This window comes from Belonocnema kinseyi, chromosome 1 (genome assembly GCF_010883055.1).
Source record: "Belonocnema kinseyi isolate 2016_QV_RU_SX_M_011 chromosome 1, B_treatae_v1, whole genome shotgun sequence".
NCBI lineage: Eukaryota > Metazoa > Arthropoda > Insecta > Hymenoptera > Cynipidae > Belonocnema > Belonocnema kinseyi.
This window is the reverse complement of record NC_046657.1, coordinates 111,249,302-111,274,830: the sequence shown is the minus strand read 5'-3', so window position 1 is coordinate 111,274,830 and position 25,529 is coordinate 111,249,302. Positions and strand designations below refer to the sequence as shown.

The window sequence follows — 25,529 nt, the reverse complement described above, 5'->3', positions numbered from 1 at the left end:
GAGGTTAGGAATTTAATTTAGAAGTTAAAAAAAGGTAAGGCTAATAATTCGTTAAAGCAGAAGGAGCTCTAACAAAGGAGAATTCACTATCACCAAATTACTGTTGTCGATGCTTTCACCTTTAGTTTAAACAAATCTGTGCACAACTGTAAGGAATATACATAGACCGAACGCGGAGGGCGAGATAAATATATTATCGAGCGCGAAGCGCAAGAACCAGCAGTCGCGCACCCTAGGCGCGCTCAAACTTGCGAGAAGAACGAGACTCGCATGAATCGCGCTATGAGAATGTGCCCGCCAAGCGGGCGGCGTTTTCTTTTAAATTCGTCCGTTATTTAGCTTAGAAGTTTCATTTTCATGTGTTTTTTGGAATTTCGTAAATACTTTAACTCTCGTAATTCTTGGTTTTTTGAAAAAAGTTATCAAAATAAATTATTAAACTTTTTGAATACTATAAACATTCGCACAGAAAAATTTTGAATTTCGGAAAAAGTGGTCTCAAAAATATTCAAAATCCGCTCACTTTTTGAACTTTATATCCAAAATAACTGACTAACAAACTTGACATTCCGTTTCGGACACTAAAAGAATGTACCAGAGGCGAATCTGACAGAATGATTTTTTCAAAAGTTATCGTGCTCACATATAGACAGGCATACATACATACCGACAGGCCGACAGACAGACACATCCGTAAAAACCTATTTTTTCAGATTCAGGGGGTCTCAAAACGTGGACATTTTACAAAAACTGTGGTTAATGATGTTTTTCATGGTTAAAGCCAAAACTACGCATCCCATCAGAAAATGGTTAATAACAAATTTATAGATCTTTTTTAAATGCACAATTTTTGTTCTGTTATCTTTTACCGCATTTTGCACAGTTTGGCCGAAAAATGTAATTTTTGGATTTTTCATTATTTTGTATGCTGTCAAAATTTGAATTTTTGATTTTTCAAGAAAATTAAAAAAGTTATTATAATAAACTTATTGAGCATTCAAAAAGCAAAATTTTTATTTTCTGGAATTTTTTCATACCGTACGTTATTTGGCATAAAATGTTCATTTTCGTGTATTTTTTTGAATTTTGTAAATCCTATAACTCTGGTAATTTTTGATTTTATGGAAAAAGTCATAAGGATAAATTGCTCGACTTTTTGAATACTATGAATAACCGTACAGAGAATGGTTGAATTTAAAAAAAAGTGGTCTCAAAAATATTCAAAATGTGCCCACTTTTTTACTTTTTTATCCAAAATGGCTGGCTAACGAACTTGACCTTTAGTTTAGGACACTCAACGAGTGTACCAAAGACCAATCGATTAGATTAAGTTTTTCAATAGTTATCGTGTTCACTGGCTGTGTTCAAGGGGTCTCAGAACGTGGACATTTAACAAAAACTGGAAGGAGTCGAATTTTACGCAAATCTAATGCCTTCTCTGATGAGAATGTAAAAATAAAAATAATTTTTAACAATCTCGTGTGGAAAAATGACCTAGCAGTCTAGTTTCAGGTCTGACCCACCTCGGGATCTATCTAGACTGTCTAGTCTGGAAGATCTGACCTGGCCCAGATCTGACGCCGAACTCGTCTAGGTCTGTAGTTATCTAGACTCTCTAGTCTGGCAGATTTGCTCTGGTGCACGTCTGACTTTATCGAGAGGGTCTAGGCTAAAAGGTCTAGTCTGGCCCACGACTGGCACTGATTCACCATCCCAGAAAATTTTTTTTCTAAGCTCGATTATTAAATTTTGCTTGACATATTTCGAAAAAGTTAAGAGGTAATTTTTTTCTTGTCACCTTGACATTCTGGTCCTGTTGAGGTTTGGCACTGATCAGCTAGCCAAGATCAACTGTTTCTAATTTCGTTCTGGAAGGTCTGGTCTGGCCCAGAACTGGTGCTAATCAGCTAGCCAAGAATAAAAAAAGTTCTAAGTTCAAATAGCAGATATTTTCTTGACATTTCGAAAAAGTTTCAAGTAGTCTAGAATGCAAATTTTTCGCGATATAAATTATACTCAAAAATTACATTTTTTCCCAGTCATTAAAAATACAAGAGTTTTGAATGAATCAATTGAGACGAAACTTCAACTCTTTAACTTATCATTTCTGTAGCATTTCACGTATTTGATATATTGTCAATTTTATCATTCATGTTTGCCTTCACTAAAGTTTAATAATAAAAAAATGGTACAAACAAAACTAAATCGTGTTTGAACAACTAACTTCATTCCTAATCTTGTGATTTTTAAAGAAAAAAATTGATTTCAGTACATGTATAAGGAAATAATTAGATCCAACAAGGGCTTATTGAGGTCAATCGTTCCCAATTGAAGATCCATTTGAGGACCCATTTGAACATTCATCATCACTTTGTTAGTTTAAAATTCATCCCCTTTATTGACAGTGTAACTGTTTTCTTGACAATTGATATTTTTTATTGAAAATTCAACTACTTGGGTAATGAATAAAGTACCTTGTTAAAAATGTATTGTTTTTGTTTAAACGTTTATCACTTTGGTTCCAAATTTAACTACTACTACTACTACTACTACTACTAGGAGAATTAATATTTGTAGTGGAAAATTTCTCTCTTTGGTTGAAAATTCGACTTTCTTCTGAAACAACTCAATTATTTGATTTGAAAATGCAACTTTTCGGGGTAAATTTTTGTATTTTTTGTTTGAAAATTCAACCGCTTTCTTGAAAATTTAATTATTTTGTTGAATATTCCACTAATTTGTTCAATTTAATATTTGTTGGCTGTAATAAACTTTTCATTTTCATATTTCAATCTGAAATTATTTTTCAGCCACCCTGAATAAGCATAGATTATATTTCGTGTAAAAAGTGCGGAAATAAAGCATTTCTGGAAGAGTGTGAAGTTTACACCACGAAGACGATCCAATTGCTGAAAATGTTAAGCGAATCACATCTACCTACCTACGTATTTATAGGTACACAAAATATTTTTTCCGACTAATTTTCGATTTGAGAAGCAGCGAAAACAATATCTCCCGAAAGTTTGGATTTTTTCGGTAATTTCTGGTAACTTATCGTTTGGGTTGGTTCAATGTCAGTATGGATGGTGATTATATTTGGCATCAAGCGCTGTTTAGCTGTTTTCCGCCCATTTACTTTCAATAGATCAAGTGCAGCTAGTAGACCTATCAAGGACATTTTTGGTTTCTGAGCATTAAATTCCTTTTATTTATTTCCATCAGCAACCCTTCGATAACGACAATGATCTGCTCAATCTCAATAATTGAATTTTGTAATTTCACAGAACTTATAGCGTTGTTCTTTGTTCCGATGATAATAGTTATCCTTGCTAACATTATAATATGGATAACGATTCGTAACAGGTTGAAAAATGCTTCAAATCTTTTTTTCTGTTGAAAACGTTTAAATTACTCAAAGCTGTAAATAGTAAAATAGAATGATGTGTACGTTCAGAATGTCAGCCAGTAAATAATACTACAATAAGTAATAATAACAATTATAATAATAATAATACACCTACCGAAGGTTTTCTCGCGTTAGTATCGCGATAGGGCTTGAGCTTTCCTCCCATGACTTTGACGGCTATGTTGGCGGTAGCATTAATACTGACAGGGTTTACCATGCCAAATAGGCTGATAATGAAGAGGAGAGGGACTGAGAAGGCACCAAACCCCAAATAATAATGGAGAGTATATTAAAGATATTGAACAGCTTGTCGCTTCCCGAGGATCGTCGGGGCGCCCCTGGAGCCACAGCTGGAGGCTACAGCATGCGGGACGGTGGCGACAGTGAGCTGCGAGATAGGCAGATTTCACTCATCAAACAGCTGTCCAGCAAGAACATCTGCGACACACGGTAAGCAGTGGAACATCAACTGGGCCTGCTGAGGATGCTTTGGCTAGCGTTAGCTATTTTCAGCCAACCACCTTGACAAAAATACCGTGGGAGAGCATTAATTGGGATACCACAATGAAAGAGGAATTGGTGCATCTCTATTACAATTACAATTTAAAAACGAAATTTGCCGCAAAGTATCCTAATATACAGAAAGTCGCTCTAAGAGATCTTATTGCTAAGGTGAAGGACATCAGGACTAATCTACACGTAACGGAAGACCGAGCAATGGAGATCAAACAATATTGATGTCTTTCCTCAACCTATTGATGATCTAACATCACCACATTCTCCAGAGGTAGATGGCCTTATACAATCAGAGGCAGAAGCAGAGGTTCAGCAACCAAAAAAGCGACGGAAATAGACATATCATATGAAAAAAGATGTTAGCGCCTTTAATTTTTGGCAGACAAATGTGGGCAAAGTGTGAGGAGGGAACATCATAGATTCTTCTTACTCAAATACCAAGAGCTAGCCACAAAAATAAGTAAGCAGAATCTAGCAGATCAGAAACGCTCAATATCTGTAAACAGATTGCTTTCGGTTGTTGAAACAGCTGCAGTCAAAATGGAAGTGGGACAGGAGCTTCCTATTGATGAACTCGTCATGGAAGATATGGACAACGAAGACTTGATTGAAGCTGCAGGCAAAGGTGTGAGGGATAATGAACATCATGTACCCGATCCACTAGAACCACATCCAGATATTATTAACGATGATGTAGAACCAACACTTAGGCATTCTCTGGTTATTCCCAGGTTAGATATGGATGTCAGCAAAGTACGGTGCAAATTGGGTTGATTAACTCAATATAAAAAAGGAAATAGAACCAGAAAGCTGATAAACCATGTTACTAAAATCATACATCCGCGGCACATCGAGACATAATACCAGCAATACTAGATGCAATTATTCACTCCCAACGGCAAACACTTGATGTTCTTACTGCCAGACTGCGTCGGTACAAGAAAAGTAGTACACGAAGGCAACAAAATCGAAACTTTCAGACAGATGAAAGAAGGTTCTATCGTGAAGTGAGTATAAAGCAAAATAACCTTTAAGACACCGGAGTCCTTCAATTGGAAGAAATGACTAACTACTGGTCGGGTGTCTGGGGAAAAACGAACAGATGCAATTTGAATACTGCCTGGTTGAAACTGGAAAAAGCAAGGGCAAGCAATGGCCCTGAAATGCAACTGACAAACATCACAGCTTTGGATGTTTCAGCGGTCTTGATAAGGATAACTAACTGGAAAGCTTCAGGTCCGGACATGGTGCACAACTTCTGGTACAAGTACTTGACGAGTGTGTATCTCGCGTTAGCAAGGTGTTTTCAGAAGAGCGTTGAACACCCAGGTCTGATGTCCAGCTGTATACTCTAGGGCACTATATATATATTACCCACAAAAACAGACGCTCAAAATCCATCTAATTTTCGGCTGGTAGCCTGTCTTCCAACAGTTTATAAATGTCTTACAGCTATCATTACAGATAAGGTATATTCTCATTGCAATGAGAATGACATCCTTACAGAAGAACAAAAATGATGTTGTAAAAACTCACGAGGCCGTAAAGATCTAGTCACTATAGACGCTGTTGCCATGACTCAAGCTCGTCAGCATCAAAGGAACTTACACATTGCATACATTGACTATAAGCAAGCATTTCCTTCTGTGCTGCATGATTATTTGCTTGAAGTCTTGAAACTTTACAAATTCTGCCGACGCATTATTGACTTTCTAAGTCTTGCGGTGAGGCTCTAGGGTACAAGAATCAAGTAATTTGATCATGGACAATCAAGGATAAGTAGATCAATACGCATTGCGACGGATATTTTTCAAGGAGAATCCTTCAGTGCAGTATGGTTCTGTGTAGCGTTGAACCCCTTAAGCAAAACACTAAACAGCATGTCTTATGGGTTCGGAATTTATAATAATAAGGATGGTTATCAAGTGACCCATCTCCTGTACATGGATGACCTAAAGCTGTACGCTAGTTCGGCCCAGAAACTGCAGCAAGTGATCGATGTCACAAAGCAGTTTTCCAATGATATCCACATGGAGTTCGGACTAGATAAATGTAGAACAGTGCATTTAATCAGGGGGGAATTAGGGACCGCAGAGTTAGAGAACGAGTTCAGAAATGACATCGAGGCAATGGCTGTAGGCGAATCATATACATATGTGGGTATTCTTGAATCTAAGTGTATTCAGCATACGATAGTTAAGACAAGCCTAACGACTGCCTTCACTAAGATACTCAGATTGATTATGAAGAGTTTTCTCAACTCGGTAAACAAAATTAGGGCAATCAACACATATGCCATCCCTGTCCTCACATACTTCTTCGGGCTCATCAAGTGGTCTAACACCGACCTTGAAAAATGAAACAGAATCGTCCGCATAGAAATGACGAAGCACCGAATGCACCACAAAAATTCAGCGATGTTTTGTGGATGTCAAAAAACTGTATGTCACAAGTTACACAGTTGAAGGACTATTTTAACAGCGAACGAAATGTTGCGCTTACAGCACCATCTGTAAAGCGGATCTTGACCTACACGCCCTTGAATTTGTTCTCAGATGGGGCCTTGAATATCAGGGTGTTCTGTATCCAGAGATAGAAGGATTCGTCATTGCGATACAGAACAAGGTTGTCAGCACTAGGAATTATCGCAAACACGTGTTACATCCGGACGTGGTTAACCGGTGCCGATTATGTGGAGATACCAACGAATCTATCGAGCACATTATTGATGGCTGTCGCATAATAGCTCAAAGAGAATATACGCACAGACATAATGATGTAGCAGGCATTATGCATAAAAAACTTGCCCTAAGTCTAGGACTCTTAAAAGAATGGATTCCTTCCTATAGATACATTCGAGTGCCCGTTTTAGAAAGCGAAGATTACATCTTATATTGGGATGTTACTATCCAAACGGATCATTACATCCCGTTCAATAGACCTGGCATCCTGATGCGAGAAAAAAAGGTGGAAGAGTCTGCATGATTGTCATTGTATGCCCACTTAACCAAAATTTGCAGTTAACCTATACAATCAAGATCCACAAGTATAGGGATTTTAGGCATGAAGTGAAGACCATATGGAGGAATGTGAATCATGCATCTATACATCCCATTGTGATTTCGGCTACAAGCAATGTGCACGCAAGATGCACTGAACATCTTGAACATTTAGGAGTCGCAGTGTAGGATACTTTATTGACCATCAGGAAGCAAGCGACTACAAACCTGTAGGGTGACAGATGGTAGTTCTAAGAATGCATCCAGAGGTGACTGTTGTCACAACCCAACGCTAGCGGCCGCTTGTAATTGTATGCCTACAACATCATCGCAGGAGGTTTCAAACATCGTATTGGATTGACTTATAACATCCTAAATTCATTTGTCACTTGACTTAATCCGTGGCTATAATGTATAGCCGGGTTCACCCGAGTAAAAGTTTTGAATAAAAAATTATAATAATATGGCGAGCCCATTGCTCGAGAGCTCCGGTTTTTACAGTAAGCCACGTTGCGCTGACAAGGAAGCTGACTGGCGCGAAAAGGATACATGCTGAGGCTACATGAACGTTGAGTAAATATACAACCGAAACATGCTCATACAACTCCTCAGTATTTATGAGATCAGGTATCCTTTTTACGCCGAAAGGGACATGAGGCTCTTTGTCAGCAAGAAGAAGAGCAACATTCTCTGGAAAAGAAATTCAAGTCTTCTGGAAGCAAGTGTATGAATATACTTATTCGCTATAAAATTTTTCAAGCGCCAGGGCCAGATAAAATTAACAACTTTTGGTGGAAGATCAATTCTAGGCATCAGTATCTGGCCGGTATATTTAATACTTACTTAAACGGAGAATAACCCGTACCGCGGTGGTTAGTAGAAGGTTCGTGGTTAGGCAAGAGGCCATGGAGGTGCATCCAAGAATAGTGAGATGTTATGAAAGAGTTTATGCTCATGTGGCGGACAAGATTTATCATAAAATCTGACTACCTTTTACACACGAATAACCTCAAACCAGGGTTGGTGGAACGTAGGGTATATACTTTTCTTGCTCCTTGAGGAGTGTTAATGTAAACGAATTAGAGTAAACGGGACACTTGCATATGGAAGATCCTCATTTGTTTTCTTCATGCTAGTGTATTATAGTTGGATTTATAACCTGCAAATTGATAACCTTTACGTTACTAAATATTTGTAATTCTTAATTTGAAAACAAAAGTACAAAAGCTATGTATAGCTTTGGCATTTTTTGTATTACTTGTAATCTTTTGTCTTCATTATTTGTATTCTTTTCGTCATTTATGTAACTATACACTGCTTAAACGGCACTCTGAAGTCTTTATAGTGTACTGCTATTCAATTTTTCAATAATTTTACCGCTAAAAGTAATTTCGTACTTTCAGAAGATAATATAGATGAAGAGATTTTTAAAGAAATTGATTTTCTTTTTGTTGAAAATTCTGAACAAAAAATTTTTCCTGCACATTTTCCGACATTCCTGAACCAGTGCTTAATGAAATTGACACTTCAAACTATTTGACACTAATTAATCAAGAAATTAGCGTCAATAGTGTCACGCGTATGTAATAGTAATTTTTTCAATGTCATTCTAATTTTATAAAAGACAAATTACGACAACTCTTAAATTTCAAATTTGTCTCAGAAGATTTAAACATTTCCTATTTCTCAAAATATTTAAATATCAAATATAAGGAAATTAAAAATTATGGAGAAGAATTTAAAAAATAAAAATATCATCAATCTTACAATTACAAAATATTCGAATTACATTTTTATTTTTATTCTCGACACTGAAAATTATTTATTTAATTTGTATGCATAATCATTTGTTACGTTTCTTTACTTAGATTTGACAATTTAGTTATGTAAATAAATAGTTTTACAATTTTTTCAAGGAATTAGAACTTATAATTATAAGTTCACATTTAGAGATTTTAAATTTAATAGTTTTATTATTCACGTAACTAAACGATTAATTTTTTTACATTTCTCTTTACTTATTTTGAGGTATACGGTACGTACAGTCAATCTTACAATCATCGAACCTTTGTAACGATCAGTTATATCGATTATTGTGAATAGGCTATCATTGCGATTGAAGAAAAATAGCATGTTTATTCTGAGACAAAGGTAAAAATTAAAATACCAAGTATATTTGTTAAATAAATAACTTTAAAAAATTATATTTTTTTAAACTAAGCTTCACTATATTCCTTCGAACATCGACTAAAATTGAAAGTGACTATATTTTTCTGGATTTTACAACTGGAGTATGAAATCATACGAATAGTACCTGACATTTCGGAATATTGGGCGGGGTACGTGCACCTCCAATGCTACTTTCTACAGTCATGCTGAAAATGCAGTGTTCGTGCATGCTGTAGTAGCGGTAATCTGCTGACTGGGCGATTCATGCTATAATGGCAGGACTTTCGTACCACACCGCAGCGTTCGGACTTTTTTCTCCGTGTAGGATAGAACTAAAGTTCCAGTTGCCAGGGATTGATTGCTTTAAATAACAATTAAATTAAGTTTTTACTTAACGTTAAAGGTTCTATGTACCTTTACCGCGGTTCGGCTGTAGGTGCCCCCATCATGCACTTAGCTACAACCCAGTTTATGAATGATAGGTAAAAACCAGGCTTTGCCCAATATGTCCAGTTCATGGACATAGGAAACACGGGACTAGGCATGCCATCCTAACTTGGGCGAGCGGGGTTGAATCCACAGGAGGGGGGAGAATTCCATGAGTGGGAAGAGCCGCCATCTTACGATGTGCCATTTGATTATGCGCACGAGCATTTTTGCCGACAAACTGTGCATGAAAATATAAACATGTGGGCGCTGCCATGTTTTTCGCGGGACATCAAAAGGTGGCGGACCTCCCACCTCATTGCATCACCCCCGCAATGGCATGCCTAGTCCCTTGTTTCCTATGTCCATGGTCCAGTTAGACACAGTGTTCTTATCCGATAACTTGATTCCATTAAGAAAATGTGTTCGTGACCTGATTATATACACTGGGACAGCCCCGTTCAGGCTGTTCACAAATTCAACTTTAATAAAAATGCCTTCGACATATTGGGCTGTAACCAACTTTAGTCTGAGAGAAAAATGAGCTTCATTTTTTTAATATCTGCTATTAAACTTAATAATAAAGTGCGCTTTTATGTACTGGGTTTTTTTATATTAAAACTTTTTTCTGACACAGTTGCTGTAGGGACACTGACACTCTTGACTTGGGAGTTCTGTTCAGATCGCACAACTTATTATAATATATGGTAGCGACGAGATAAATTCTCACGCTCTCTTTCATGGCCCCTATACCATGTTCACCCTCGAATTTCTGTACCTTAGTTTAACAATTATCAATCCTATTATTTACAACATAATGTGTAGCCCATACAGAGAGAGCTTCAAAGAAATGGTTTGCTGCGAGAGGAATGAGAGCACAATAAGGAATGATATTTAAATCCTTCATATAAGCACTAAATCTGCAAGTATCATTTGTGACTTGAAGTCGGAACAAGCAAACAATTGTCAACTGCATTAAATGTTTTTAAAATATTGTAAATGTTTATTAAAGAACAATATTAAGTAATTATGATTAATCTTTTATTTTCGCAATTTTGTTATTTCGTTTGATTCCTTTTCAATGGTGAGACATTTTGTCACTTATCTGCTCTTTCAAATTAAATCATTTATGATGCAGCTGATTCCGTGTGGAAAAAAATAAATTACAGTTTGGTGCCAGGTCTCGGACCTAGATCTGGATTTATCTAGATTGCTTAGTCAGGATATGTATTGTGACTGTAATTAAAGGACAATATTGTCTAATTTTGGCGATTGTTTTAGTTTGGTAATTTGATTTAGTTCAAATCCTTTTTAATGATAAAATATTTTTTCCCTTTAAGACTTTTTAAAGAAATACCGCAAAGTGGAGCTTAGAAGTGCATGTGTGGGGAAATCGGGGAAATTCATTGTTCTATAATTGATTTGTATATGTTTTAAATAACAATGATGTTTTAATGCACATAAGTTCTTTTTTGTTTCGTGAGAATCTTACGATTCAATACTCAAACTTTTTTTGGCAATTCTAGACTTTAAGAATATCCTTTCCTGAATAATAGTCCATGACTTTAAATTATAATAATACAATAAGAATTGTATGTTAATAATATTTATGATCATATTTTCTCCTATTACTACACGTAGAATACCATTGGACTCTCAATAATTAATTTGATACTTTTAAGTCAATACACTGAATTTTAGTCTCAAAACGCAGCTCATATTGAGGTTTCTATCCTAGTTTCTTCTATCTTCCGTCGGGATTTGTAAGCAGAAAAAAAGAACAGTATTTTTTAAACTAAATTCAGAGCAATTTGAGATCTTTACTTTTTTTTGCAACATCTTACGGAAACAGGACTGAAATACCAAAAAAGTTTGAAACACGTGTTGCTGCTTAAGAACTTTTTTGGGATAAAACGAAGGTTCAAATGCATTTTTTTCGATATGTTTGTATATCTAAAACTTAGTTTTGATGATAGTACTAGACAAGTTATGTATACTTTGTCCAGCATAATTATAAAATGCTTATTATTCGGTATATGTCCCAAAAAGTACTCTCCTAAGTATTCTTCTTTTGCTATGAACCGCACACAATTTTATTTATATAATACTAACACGCCTTCGAACATTTTACATTATTTTTGACCAGCCTTCCAAGCACATGGTAATTCAGGAAGTTCGATAAGAGTTTATCCATTCATTATCAGCTGATAAAGAAAAAATAATTATAAGGATGTAACTTCTAGAGCGACAGTTATATCTTTACACCAAAAGAGAAAACATCAAATACATCATATAGACATTTTTTAAATTCTCTTGGAGGTATAAATCATTGAATGTATAATTTTTTAATCTATTTAGTGAAAATTGATTAAAAGAGTCATCAGTGCTAAAGTATTCGAGGAAGTTTTTTGAATAACGGGAGAAGAAAATGATCTGATTGATTATCACGAAATAAGAACGGAAATAAATAATAACATACTTAGATACACGAGTTGATTTAAAATGATAAAATTCATTGCAATCATAATCCTGAAGAATGCAACAATGCAAGATGTGACCAATTATTACTTATTTTCTCTAGCAAAGAGTGTTTGGAAACGTTTCATGGATTCTGGGCACTCCAGGGTGGAAAATTATCTACTTACTTGGCAATGTGTAATGATTTAATAAAATTTTCTGTATTATAAACTTGTAATTAAATAACAAAGAGGCCGCGTAGGTCAAGGAAAACCTGAAAATTATGGGAAAGTCAGGGAATTTTGCTGACTTTTAGTTTAGTTTAAAACTGACTACAGCTATGAGAAAATAAGTCCAGCAAATAGTGCTAATTTTTTAAGTAGATTATGCAAATCCTGCCACAAGAAATTTTTTTTTGTATATTGAGGCTCAAAAAATGTTTTGAAGATGGGATTCTGTGCATTTTGTAAGGTTTTTGATATTCATATGGAATTTTAAACGGGAAAAAGCTCAGTTTTCGGAAAAATGGGATAAAAAAAATTGTTACTAACTGTTCGTAAAATGAATTTCAGTCACTTCTTAAAAAACATTCAAGGAATTGTTAGTGCTAGCAAACCATGAAGTTCAAATTTAATGCTCTAACTACATTATATTATGCCCGGAAAATGTCACGAGAATACAAAATAACAGTCTTATTTAAAATTCATGCTAGAGAAGGACCTTTTCGTATTTTTCAGCACGTATTTTTTGTATTTTATGAGAGGAAAAATTCAAATAAATAAAGATTGTTTAAAAAATTGCAAAATGTCTGCAGCACAAAATATTACTTGTTAAATTCCTTAAGTATGTGTTTAATTCCAGCAAATACAAATATTTATCTTGATTTAGAATAAAAATGAAAATTGAAACAAATATAAATTGATTAAACAACTGAACAATGCCTTGAACGAAAGATATTATTTGAACATTTACTTATTGTAATAATGATCCCAAAAAATACTAAATTATCAAGATTAAAAGAGAAAATACAAATTAAATAATAATAATAATAATTGTTTAACAAATTTTAAATACAAAAAATTCATTTTGAGATAGTTTCAAAAATTCCTTTCCTCGGAAGTGGCCTGTAGTGGACCACTCTTCAGTAAATAATGACCCTACAGTAGAAATTCATTAATTGAAAATACTAATTTAATGTAATTAATAGTTAAGACACGATACTTTGTAATATATTAAAATTATAAACGATTATTTTACTTATATTTGTGCTCGTAATTAAGGATTATCTACTTCACGATATCCCCTATGTAAGTTGTTGGAAATTCATCTTTTTAGTTGAAAATTAATATTTTTGGAAAATAATTCGTCTTTGTTGCTATAAAAATGATCTTTTTGGAATCTTTTTTTGTTGACACTGCAACTAGTGTATTTTTTTGATGGGGATTCATCTTTGTAGGTATCAGTGTAGTTTGTCAAAAATTTTTATTTTTAATTTTTAATGTTGTTTATTACGAATAAAATGAAAACTACGCGTCCTATAAAAAAGTGATTAATAGCAAATTTGTAGCTTTTTTAGGAGCACAATTTTTGTTGATTCATTTTTTTCCTATCTTACATAGTTTTACCGCAACATGGAACTTCTTGTTTTTCATTATTTTTTGTGCGACCATAATTTGAATTTTGTTTATTTTTGAAATAATTCTACACACTGTTATGATAATCTTTTAGGGCTTTCAAAAATCAACGTTTTTCTACTCTTGACTTTTTCATTTCGTGCGTTGTTTGGCTTAAAATTTTTATTTTCGTTTTGTTTAGAATTTTGTAAATGATATAGCTTTGGTCATTTTTTTTTATCAAAAACAGTAATTGGGATACATTTTTCCTCTTTTTGAGAAGTAGGAACAGTCGTACATATATTATTTCTAAATCTTAAAGAAGTGGTCTCAACATTTTAAAAACATGCTCCAACTTTTTTAATTTGTATCCAAAATAGCTGGTTAATGAACTTGATTATCAATTTTCGACACTAAAAGAGTTTACTAAAGGCCAATCTAGTAGATTAATTTTTTAAATGTCATCGTGCTCACAGCTATACATACATACACACATACAGAAATATAGGCAGAGGCATCCGTAAAAACCTGTTTTTCGCGTTCAGGCGGTCTCAAAACATGGACATTTGACAAAAACGGGGTTGGGGTCCAATTTTACACAAATCAAATACCTTTTCTAATGAGAATGTAAAAAAGGATTTATTCCGAAAGGTCAACGTTTTTGTCGGGCACATTTAATAACACAGAGAAAAGTAAGAATAAAATTTGTTGCAGGAAATTTTTTAAAGCGATAAGGTTTTGTTTAGACAACTTCGCGTCTTTCAAAATACATGCGTTTGTCATGGAAGAACAAAAGCAAGTTTAACCGATATTTGTGTAAATTTTATTTACGTGAATATTCGAACTTCGCAAAAGTAAAATATTTAAAGCTAACGGAATTACTTAAAAGTATAAGTATTGAATGTGATACCTTGATTCTTGACAAAGTTGGAAACTTTTCTTTTCCTGGAGAAAAAATACATCTTTTCACAGGTTTGACATGGGAAAGTATTATCGAATTGCGCGAAAGGCTAACGTCAACGAGAACAACAAATTAGAAAGAGAGCATCTTGTTTCAAAGTAATTCACATCCATCATGAACTTTTTCGAAAAAGATGTTTTACCCTCATGACACCTACTGATGTCTTTAAAATTGTATTCAATTCTGATAAGGAGATAGTGTGAATTTGTGACGGTACATATATACTCAACGGGCACAAAATTTGGTGACGTCTTTACGACATTGTTACGGCATCTTTACGACAACTTTACGATATCCCATGTCCATGTCCTTAATGTGTCTTTACGTTATCGTAAAAACGTCGTATGATCTGGCGATGCCTTTACGATATCGTAAATACACCGAAACGGCACGGACATAGAATGTCGTAAAAATGTTGTAAATATGTCGTAACAATGTCGTAAAGACGTCGCCAAATTGTGTGCCCACTGGGTACTCTCCATCGAAAAAGCAGTAATGTACACTAAAGTGCGAACAATTTATCCCCATATCGTTTTTTTATAACAAGAAAATTACCAGAGTTATAGCATTTTCAAAATCTAAAGAAGCAAATGATGATGACCATTTTAAGTCAAACGATGCAAGGGTCCGCTTTTGCGTAGAAAAATGAGAAAAAGTGCAAATCGTATGCTAAATGTAGCGCGAATGTCGGCATGGCTTGAGAGTTAGCCCTTTATGATCGCCGAATACCTCTTGGGATAGCCCCGGTACAGTTTTTCTGTTCTCTTGTAAAATTTTCCGAATGAAACTTAGCCCCTTATGATTCCCGACCATTCATTTAAAAAATCAATTGAAGAAAGATATCGATTATTAGACCATTTAATTAATAATAAACTACTTCTGAGGTTGAGCTATATTTAAAATTTGCAACATTTCCGCACAATCAATTTGGAAAAACGTCACAGTCAGATGCAGAGCTTTCAGAAGAAATAATAACGAGAATCGACTTAAGGTGATGCCAACCCAGTGGGCACAACGTTTGGCGACGTCTTTAAGATGTCGTTACATCTTCACGACAACTTTACGATATCCTATGTCAATGTTGTTTAAATGTCTTTACGATATCGTAAAAACGTCGTATGATCTGACGATGTCTTTACGATATCATACCACACTGTTAAAGATAATATTAAATTTAATATACCCATGTGTTTTAAAATTAATATATGAAGTATATGAAACCGCCATTAAGAGCGCGTATATTAAATTTCATATACAATCATGGTAGTCACTTACAAGAAAAATCATATAATTTCATTTTTCACAAATTTAAAATAAGTTTAACTGTAATGTTCGATTATAAATAATAAAACATGATACCTTCTTCCTGTTAACCAAAAATAAAATTGGATTAAAAGTCGAAAAGTTCAATTAAGCAAATAAATAACAGACTTAACCTACAATTAATTGTATTCCCCTTAAATTTGGACCATTTGGAGCAAAATTAGGGAAAATTTTACCCGTACATTGCACTTTCATTATAAATAACAACCAAGTCTACGAATTCTAGATTATTAATTTCATTGAGAATATTTGACAAGATTTAAAGGAATGAAAGCAGGTAGAGTTTTCACGCACATTGATATACTGACCTGTATATTAAATTTAATACAGATGTATATTAAATTCACTAGACCAATCTATGTTACATTTCAGTAGCGGTAGTGCATATTTGCTTTACAGACATGTATATTAAACCTAATATAGATTTTTCTAACAGTGCACATCATACCTGGCCTCTCAATGAACTTTTTCTATTGTTCCGCGCTGATCTCCACTTCAAAGCTTGATGGGGTATTGTGGCTGTCAACCGGCGGCTTCTAAATGATGTTACAGCGTGGTACATTTAAATTGAATCGTGTATGAACTTTGTTCCACACCACCATGGAGGCCGATTCGAAGGCGCGTTTTTTTACGTGGTGATCCCCAGTAGGACGAGTCCACTTGTTGATAAAGCATTTTTTTATATATAAATAAATTAAAATGTAAAGCCATGCTTACTCCTCCAGATATATTCTACCAAATATTCATCAGTCCTCGAAACTGCCATTCTACCGATCCGCCTTCGCATGTCGCGCTTTATACTTTTGACCACTGCGATTTGATTCCTTGCGTGTGAATATTATTAGCAGTCAGATTAACAAATTTTCAAATGATTTATGGTAGATTGTGTGTAGTGAATGTAATCTACACCACAATATCCTTTCCAACAGTTAACCACATCAACGGTTGAAGTATGCTTTACAAACCTACTCATTCTCTTCTTATGTACACCCACACTCATTCCCACTACTGCCTAGTATTGCGGGAAATTTCTTAATAATATACAGTTCTTACACTTTACGGATTAGGACTTTTCTGCAATTTATTGTATCTGAAAGGCCACCGTGATACGTGCAAAAAAATTATAGATATACACATTTAACAAAAGCCGACTTTAGAGATTCTTTATATATTATACACAGAAAACTATATCGCATGAATTACAATGTATATCGTAATGCCTGCGCTATATATCGTAATTATCGCATTATAATAGCGCAAAATCGTGATATCGTGCATTGCAAGTTTTTACATTATATACCGCACAATTGTGCAATCTATAACGTAAGAACTTAAGTTTATTACGCTATCACATTTTATTTCTTCTTTTGAGATCTCGCGAGGGTTCGAGTAGTCAGCAAGCGATCACAGAAAAAATTAAAGATAGAGTTTACATCGAGCACAGGTGAAAGATTCACCAGAACAAAAACTAACATTGCCAGATAAACTTTACATGCATCGAAGATAATTTCCGATTTTTAACCTTATCTGGATAATCTTTCATCTTATAAACGCTCCACTTTTATTCGAGGTCTAGCGACAATTACGACGCCAGCAAACTTGAGAGAAATGGGGATTCCCATCTGTCAGTTAGATTTTGCGCTTTTCCTAAATGGTATTAAATAGGTTCTAATTCGTCTACAATAATGTGATTTATTTCGGAGGAAATATATCAGTAAAAACAAATTTTTTGTGTGTTTTCTGTTATCGATTCTACATGTTTTACCAAAATTTGCTCACTGCAGCGCGACGCATTCGACGAGTTCAGAATTATTTGCCAACCTCAGTGAAACTTTCGCCGAAATATATTTAATCATTAACCGTTGCAGGTTTTACCTGCAGCAAATTTTTACATTTTTCTGTGATTGTCTTAAATCTGGTGTCCCGATTTATAGCTGGAACTCACGCATACTCTGCCTTTTTGCCATTGCTGCTAAGGACGCCGTAGCAGACGACAGCAACCAAATTTAACTTCATTTTTTCTGTGATATTAGTGCATTATAACATCGTACAAAGTTCCGGAACCTGATTGTGCGTTTTTCCAGTATCATTGTGCGATATCTTTTTCTCCGTATATATTTAAATTAAATAAATATTTCATTGCTTGAACTGAAAAATTTCTTTCTATTGAAGAAATATAATTTTTCATTTGATCTTTACATTTTCTAAAATGAAATAACCGTTTTGGTTGAAAAAAAATTTTACATACAAGCGAGGTTAGGTCGTGCAATATAAAAGTATATTCGCAAAGTAGAAAGATGCTATGGTTTCTGCAAATCCCTACGATTCCTAGAATGCGAGGAAGTCGCATACTTCTTTATCACACATTTTAACGATTGAACCCTAGAAGGATCCACGTAACTGGCTCATCCTCTAACCGTCCACCGGGGTTGTACGCTACCCCAAACTTGTACCGTGGCACAATGCTTTTTATTTGTGGTATAATAAGGTTTTGTTAATTTTTCGACAAATGTTAAATAATTTGTTAAACATGAAAAAACACGTAAAAATTCCGCAAAATTGACGTTCTTTATAAAAAAATAACGTAGTTTGTCAACAAAATGACCGATTTAAAAAAAAACGGATTTTAAAAGAAGAATAGACACACTTTAAGGACATATAAGCCACTTTTGCTTTTTATTTAAGAAAATAATTATTTGAACATAAGAAGTAGAGGACATTAGAGGAATCAGACAAATAGCAAATATCTTTAAAAAATACTAGTAAAATAGATTATTAAAATTTAGATTTATTATAAATAATCCAAAATGTTTATAATACTCAAAAATGAGGAAATAATACTTACAATATGGCTATTCATTCTGCAGCGGAGCAATTAAAGCACAGGACATTTCCGGAGTAAGAAGATTCGTAATTTTTTGAAATGCAGGTATTAACACGTACCACCAAGCGCTTTAAAATCCCATTTAATTAACGTAGGGGAATTTCGGATTTTCGAAAAATTGAACTCATACTTCAGAGTTTGATAGAAACGTGGCAAGTTTTTTTATGGATTGAATGGGAGTATCTAAGAAATAAAATACTTATAACTTTTATTTCTGATCTTCTCTGACCCCCCTTCCCTCGCAGCGCCACAAATATGACAAAATAATAAAAAAACTACATTTTTACGAAGAGTCTTGGCACGTTTTGATCAAACCCTAAAGTATGAGTTCAATTTTTCGTAAATTCAAAATTTCCACTTGTTAATTAAATGGGATTTTTAAGTGCAGGGTGGCACGCGTTAATAGTTGACTTTCAAACAAAAATTACCGATTTTCTTTCTCCAGAAATGGAAACTTAGGAGGAGGTCGTGACTTGCCCTGCAACTCGAAAAGCTTTCTTTGGACCACCCTAATAAGTATATTACAGAAAAAATGACGATGTAGGAACCAAAAATGCATCACAATAAATTTGTTACAAAATTAAAATATATTTTTTTTAAATTTTGCTATTTCTTTAAACTTATTTTCTGTTGCATCCTTTTTGGGTAGAAAATTAAGCTTTTTGGTTGAAATTTCATTCCTTTTGGTTAAAAATTAGTTTTTTTTAATTGAAAAATAATTTTTGAACTGAAAAAGCCGTATCCGTGTAAGCATGGGTGAAGTGTCTTAAACTTGTTTTTGGTTCATGTTTTAGGGGTAAGTTCCAATCATCAAAAGGCTAGTTTATCCCAAGTTCAACATTAAAAAAAAATTTGTTACAAAAGTTATAAACTAATTTTTAAAAATTAAAAAATTTGAATTTCTCAAAATTGGCTATGCCGATTTTTATGGTTTGAATATATGTTATATAGGGTATTAAATCCTATTGGAAACAATTTTCAACATTGAACTATTTTATTTTAAAAATTTTGTTGTGAATTAATTTTTTGAACTGATAATTTAACTATTCCATGTTTTGTTTATCATTTATCTTATGCAGTTGAACACGCAGCTAATTGAATGAACAAAATTTCTGTATTTTGTTAAAACTTTGTCGTTTGTAGTAGAATAGTATACTTATTGGAGAATAATTCATCTTTTTGGCTGAAAATTCATGTATTTTGTTAAAAATTAATCTTATGTGGTAGAAAATTAATCCTTTTGATTGAAAACTCAGTTCTTCGATTGAAAATTAGTTTGTTTTCTTAATTAATTTAAATTTTAATTAATTTTGTCACCTAAAAATTTAACTATTTCAGTTTTTGTCAAGAATTTACTTTTTTTATAGACATTTAATCTTTTCAGCTAAAAATTTATCTGTTTGGTTAAAAATTATTCTATTTTTTTTTAATTTCTCTTTTTTTGTAAGAAATTCATCTTCTGTGTTTGAAATGCAAGTATTGGGTTAGAAATTCATTTTTTTGTTCATGATTCATCATTTTAGTTGGAAATTAATTACTTTGCTTCAAAATTTCACTTTTTGTTGAAAATTCCTTCGTTTCTGTAGAACATTAATTTTTTTATTGATAATTTAACCATTCAATGTTTGGTTTCAAATTGATCTTCTTCACTTGAAGATTTAGCTATTTGAACATTTCAGTATTCATCGTTTTAGTTGATATTTCATGCCTGAAAATTAATTTTTGTGTTGAATATTCAGCTATTGGTTTAAAAAGTCATTTTTTGGTGAAAGATTCATTATTTTCGTTAAAAATTAATTTCTTTGCTTAAAAATTTATCAAATGTAGCTATTGCATTTGTTAAAAAATTGATTTTTGAAGTTACTCTTTGTGTTGGATGAAAAATTATTTTTTTGAGTGGTTATTAGTTTTTAAAAACAATTATTTTAATTTAAATAATGCAATGAAAGTATTGAAAAATGGTAAATTTTTGCTTGTTGCAAAAATACAACTTTTGATTCATATTTGACATTAAGGTTACTTTGGTTAAATAATAAAATTTTACATTAGTAAATCATAAATTGTTGTCAGTTTTCTTATGTACACAAGTGCGACTTTCTTTGCCACTGTCCCTCAACTGAAATTTAATTCTTAATTATATCTGTGAATAGCAGCATTATTTCCTCCCTATTTTTCAAATTATACTAAATCGGCAGCGAGAAAAAGCAACAGCAATGCATTCCAGATTTTCGTGATACATCTATTTTTTGGAGAAGGATTGTAAATAAGTGGAAAAATTGTGCCATTCATATTAAATTTACTGGAATTTTCTGATCGCTATAATAAGGAAACTTCTGTACATTATAATGAAATTTTCAGTAAAATCCATTCAAAAATGTTGGAAAATAAACCGAGTTTTTTTCTAAAGAAGTTTGAATGTTCTAGTACTATAAAATATGAAAAAATTGCAAATAGTAGATAAAAATGTATTATGAATGATATTTTTGAATACTAACATAAGCTTCCAAAAGTGCACCAAGGGTGTAAGTTCCACCTCCAGCATATGTAATATTTCCGAGTTGTTTTCCCAGCAATTGACATTTTTGACTCTCAGGATCATTTTTAGAAATTTGGTCCACATTTCGAACCACATTTTTTCTACTAGCAAATGTTACAATTGCCACTCTTGTTCTGGAAGGTTCGACCGTGAAATCGGCAAGTAGTTTTTTTACAAAATTCAATTCACTTCGAAAATTTTCTAATCCGACTGATGCGGAAGCGTCGACGAGGAAAACGAGTTCCACCTGCAATTTTTAATTTTATTCAATACTGGGGATTTCGTGGCTGCGAAGAGAACAGCGGAAATATCATTCTAATTCCTCAGCCTTTCTATTTTTGTTTAAATTAAAATTCAGTGTTATTTAATTTTCATTTTTGTTGTTTAGTTTTGCATTTTTTGATTGCGAAAATGTTGATTCGAAAAATTCAATTGGAGTTGTGAGAAATTCAAATTATATTTTGACGAATAACAAATTGAATTAAACTGAATACGAAAATTGATCTGAAATTACAGGAATTAAGACAAAAAATTTATGAAATTCAAAATTAATTCTAAATCTAAAAGTGAAATTATAGAAATTCGATTTCTATTTTAAAAATTAAAGTCGAATTTTAAAGATTTGAATTCAGTATTGATATATTCAAAATGAATATTAGTCAGTGAGATTTGAAAAAAGTGAAATTTAAGTCAGGCCAGTATAAATCCTACCAATTTAAATGAATTCGAACAATTCAAACTAAATTCTAACATTGTGAACTGATGTCTAGTTCATTCAAATTTTATTCTAATAATTCTCATTTAATTTTTGCATACTCAAATTAATTTCTAAAAATCAAAGTAGAATTCTAGTAATTTAAAAACATTTCTAGTAAAATCGAAATTCATCAAGCGAAAATTGAATAATGTTGAATCCTAGGGAATTTATGTAAATTTCAGGACTTCAAGAAGAATCCCAGTGTATATCAATCTCTATTTATTAAAATTAAATTCTAATAAGTTTAAATAGAATTCTATTTATTTTAGATGTAATTTTGTTAATTTAAAACGAGTTCTGGTAAAATCAAATTTAACAAGAAAAATTTCAATGATGTTAAATCCTAGGGAGTTGATCTAAATTCCAGGAATTCAAATATAATTTTAGAGAGAAAAAGTTAATCTGTATCCATTAAAATTAAATTGTAGTCACTTTGAATAGAATTACAGTTAATTCAAATGGAATTTTAGCAATTAAATAAGAGTGATAGTAAAATTAAATTTTAGCAAGCGAAAATTGAATGATGTTGAATACTTGAGAATTTACGTAAATTACAATAATTGAAAAAGAATTCTAGTGAAATAAAATTGATTTAAATTTCTAGAATTTACTACAAAAATTAATTTTCCTAGTAAAAAGACAAATTTCCAATAAATAAAGATCTTGCAGAGAAGAAAAAAAAATCTAACGAATTGTTAAACTTTTAAGCCAAAAAACAAATTTTTCTGTAAAAAAAGTTGAAACTTCAACCCAAAAATGAGCACTCTAAACAAAAAGTTGAATTTTCGAATTTATTTAAATTAAAAAAACAATATTTCGTTTAAGTTTGATTCTTATTTTAAGCAATAATATAATTCAACGATTAAATTTACTAGCATGTCTAGAATCCAAGTTGAATGAACTAGAATTCAATTTAAAATTATATAATTTACTTGAATTTCCAGAAATCAATTGCAATATTCTATTTGAATTGTTTTAATCTATTTAAATCAATAAAATGGCATCAAGCTTTTGTAATTTTGTTGAAGTTTCATTCAAATTTGAAGTCGTAATATAATTGAATAATTGACTATATTAGAATGTCTACAATTGAGCGTGTGGATTCCATAACGCCCTTAGCACTCGCACTCGCTCTCCCAATACGCTCTGCCTTGAGGAAACGCGGAAAAATTTCCGTAAACGACCAACTTCGAAAATTCACTGCGCAACAAATATGACTATGCGGCTCGACGATCCGCATTTCATGAAGAAAATTTTTTCATTAAGTTGGTAGTTTTTTTTTTTGCTAAAAATTAAAAACCGGAAATTTTTATTGTACCGAAATCAATGACTTTTTAAACTGAACTCGCAAAAACTCGGCTTCTGTTCGACGAAATGATCTCATTTTTTTTCTCCAAACAGAAAAAGCCCTTCTGATACCAATTATGCTTTAAAATTAGTTTTTTTTTTAAATATTTGCAACATAAAAATGATTGTAAATCATTACTGTCAGGAATCGTTTCCTCAGACTTTGACGGAAAAAGTCTGCAGGGAAGTTTCGCGGACAGACAACTTCCAGTGACAAAGTTGTTCCTTGGTGTTTAAGGAAAACATTGACCAAATTTGAGCTTAACCCCCTTCGTTGACAGAGAGAATTCGACAAAAAGTGCCCAAAACGGCCGGAAAATTTGTTATCCTGAAAATTTGTATCCTGGGATTTTTGGGGTCGCTGAATCCGAATATGAAGTCAACATTCAGAAATCCAAAAAGGCGGATCCAATATGGCGGACGAAAATACAAAAAACGGCTCGATTTGGATAAATCTTGGTACTTGCGGGTTTTTGGCTTCGCTGAACCTGAAAGTGAAGTTAAAATTCTCGAATTTTGACTTCAATTTCTGATTCAGCGACCCCAAAAACCCGTAAGTGACGAGACTGATTCAAGTCGAGCAGTTTTTGTTGTTTTCTTCCACCATATTGGATCCGCCATTTTGAATTTTGACTTCTGATTCGGATTCAGCGACTTCAAAAACCTCCGAGTTAGTCTTGAATGCAAAATCGGAGTAAGTTAAATGGGGAAAAAGAAGATTGACGCATTTTTCATACATGCCACACAGGGCACGGAACATTTGTACGCATTTTGCGTCAATGCCAACGAAGGGGTTAATCGTTCTTTTCGTTTAAGAGATGTAAGCAATTTTTTCTTGCCGCGCATGCACTCGACTCGAGTCGACCGACGCCCTCGTACCGACCACAGTACAGTCGTCTAGAATTGGAATTTACTGTTCATAATCGCCCACAGGACTGAATTTTGAACAGATTTCAAAGTTTTTTTTTAGAAATGTTCAGCATTAAATTTTTAAGAGAATGTTGGTTTAAAATTTTATTTTTTTGTCACTGAGCAACAATATATTAACAAAAAAAGTGAAAAAAATGGTCATTTCAGCTTTGTGAATTTTTATCTCCAGAAAAAATACTGAAAAAGACTTACCATCAGCTGGGAGTATTGAAAGTCAACATTTCTATTTTAAAGTGAGCTAGAGAATACGAATAAAGTATTATTTTCAACATGTCATCACCATGAGTCTGTTTTATATGGTCCTGAAAAAACTCCATAACTGAAAAAATGAGTTTTGTGATTTTTTGGTGCTAATTAGTATTTTTTTTAGGTTTTTTTAATGAAAATTGTTGCTAATATATGAAATACTATCTCATACTCATAATTAGATGCTTACAAAAATTGTTTAAACAATTTATCATTGTTTTCAGAAATTTTCTCTTAGAATAGAGATGGAAAGTTGTGCCTTTTTAAAAACTTTTCCACTTTTTGTCCAATTTTCAATTAAACTTAGGCAATTCTTAATTATTATTAACAAAAATAATTGTTCAAACAATTTATTATTATTATTGTTAATAATATTAATTATCAATAATGCAATAAAGTTGCGGTTTTATCTGGAATTTTTAACTGATTGTCCAATTTACAATTAGAGTGAGGTGGATAATTAATTAATGTTGAAAAATTAACTTTGTAAATAACTTAATATTGTTGCTAATGATACCTAATTTGAATAATGCTGGAAAGTTGCGGGTTTTTCTGAAATGTTCAACTTTTTATCCGCTTTTCACTTAGTATGGTAATAATCAATGTAAATTAAACAAAAATAGTTCTATAATTAATTTATTATTGTTTATAACTTCCGCCTGCTCTTTTCAATCAAATAAAATTTCTTTTTTAAATTTATTTGTTTATTTGATTTTAATGTTATATAAATATTCTTGAAAAATTTCAAAAAAGATTAGAAGATTATACATATTATTATTATAACTATCTTCTCTTATATCAGTGCAAGAAAATTGTTGTTTTTTAAATGTTTAATTTTGCTTTGTCTTTTTAGATATGATAGAGTAATGAATAAACCTGATAAAGAATTATATTCAAAAGAATCTCTTTCTTTTCTGTGTATATTTCTTTCTGAAATAAAATGGATATTTGAAATATAT

General features: G+C 32.6%; 1 protein-coding gene across 2 annotated transcripts in view; it reads right to left on the bottom strand.

Annotated features, from left to right (window-relative positions):
* LOC117169053 (sushi, von Willebrand factor type A, EGF and pentraxin domain-containing protein 1-like) overlaps positions 1-25,529 on the bottom strand; it is a 98,202-nt gene that overhangs the window by 66,454 nt on the left and 6,219 nt on the right. For both annotated transcript variants that reach the window (XM_033355155.1, XM_033355164.1), the window contains exon 2: positions 21,250-21,537. In XM_033355155.1, coding sequence (XP_033211046.1) covers positions 21,250-21,537 — 288 coding nt within the window. The remainder of the gene's footprint in view (positions 1-21,249; positions 21,538-25,529) is intronic.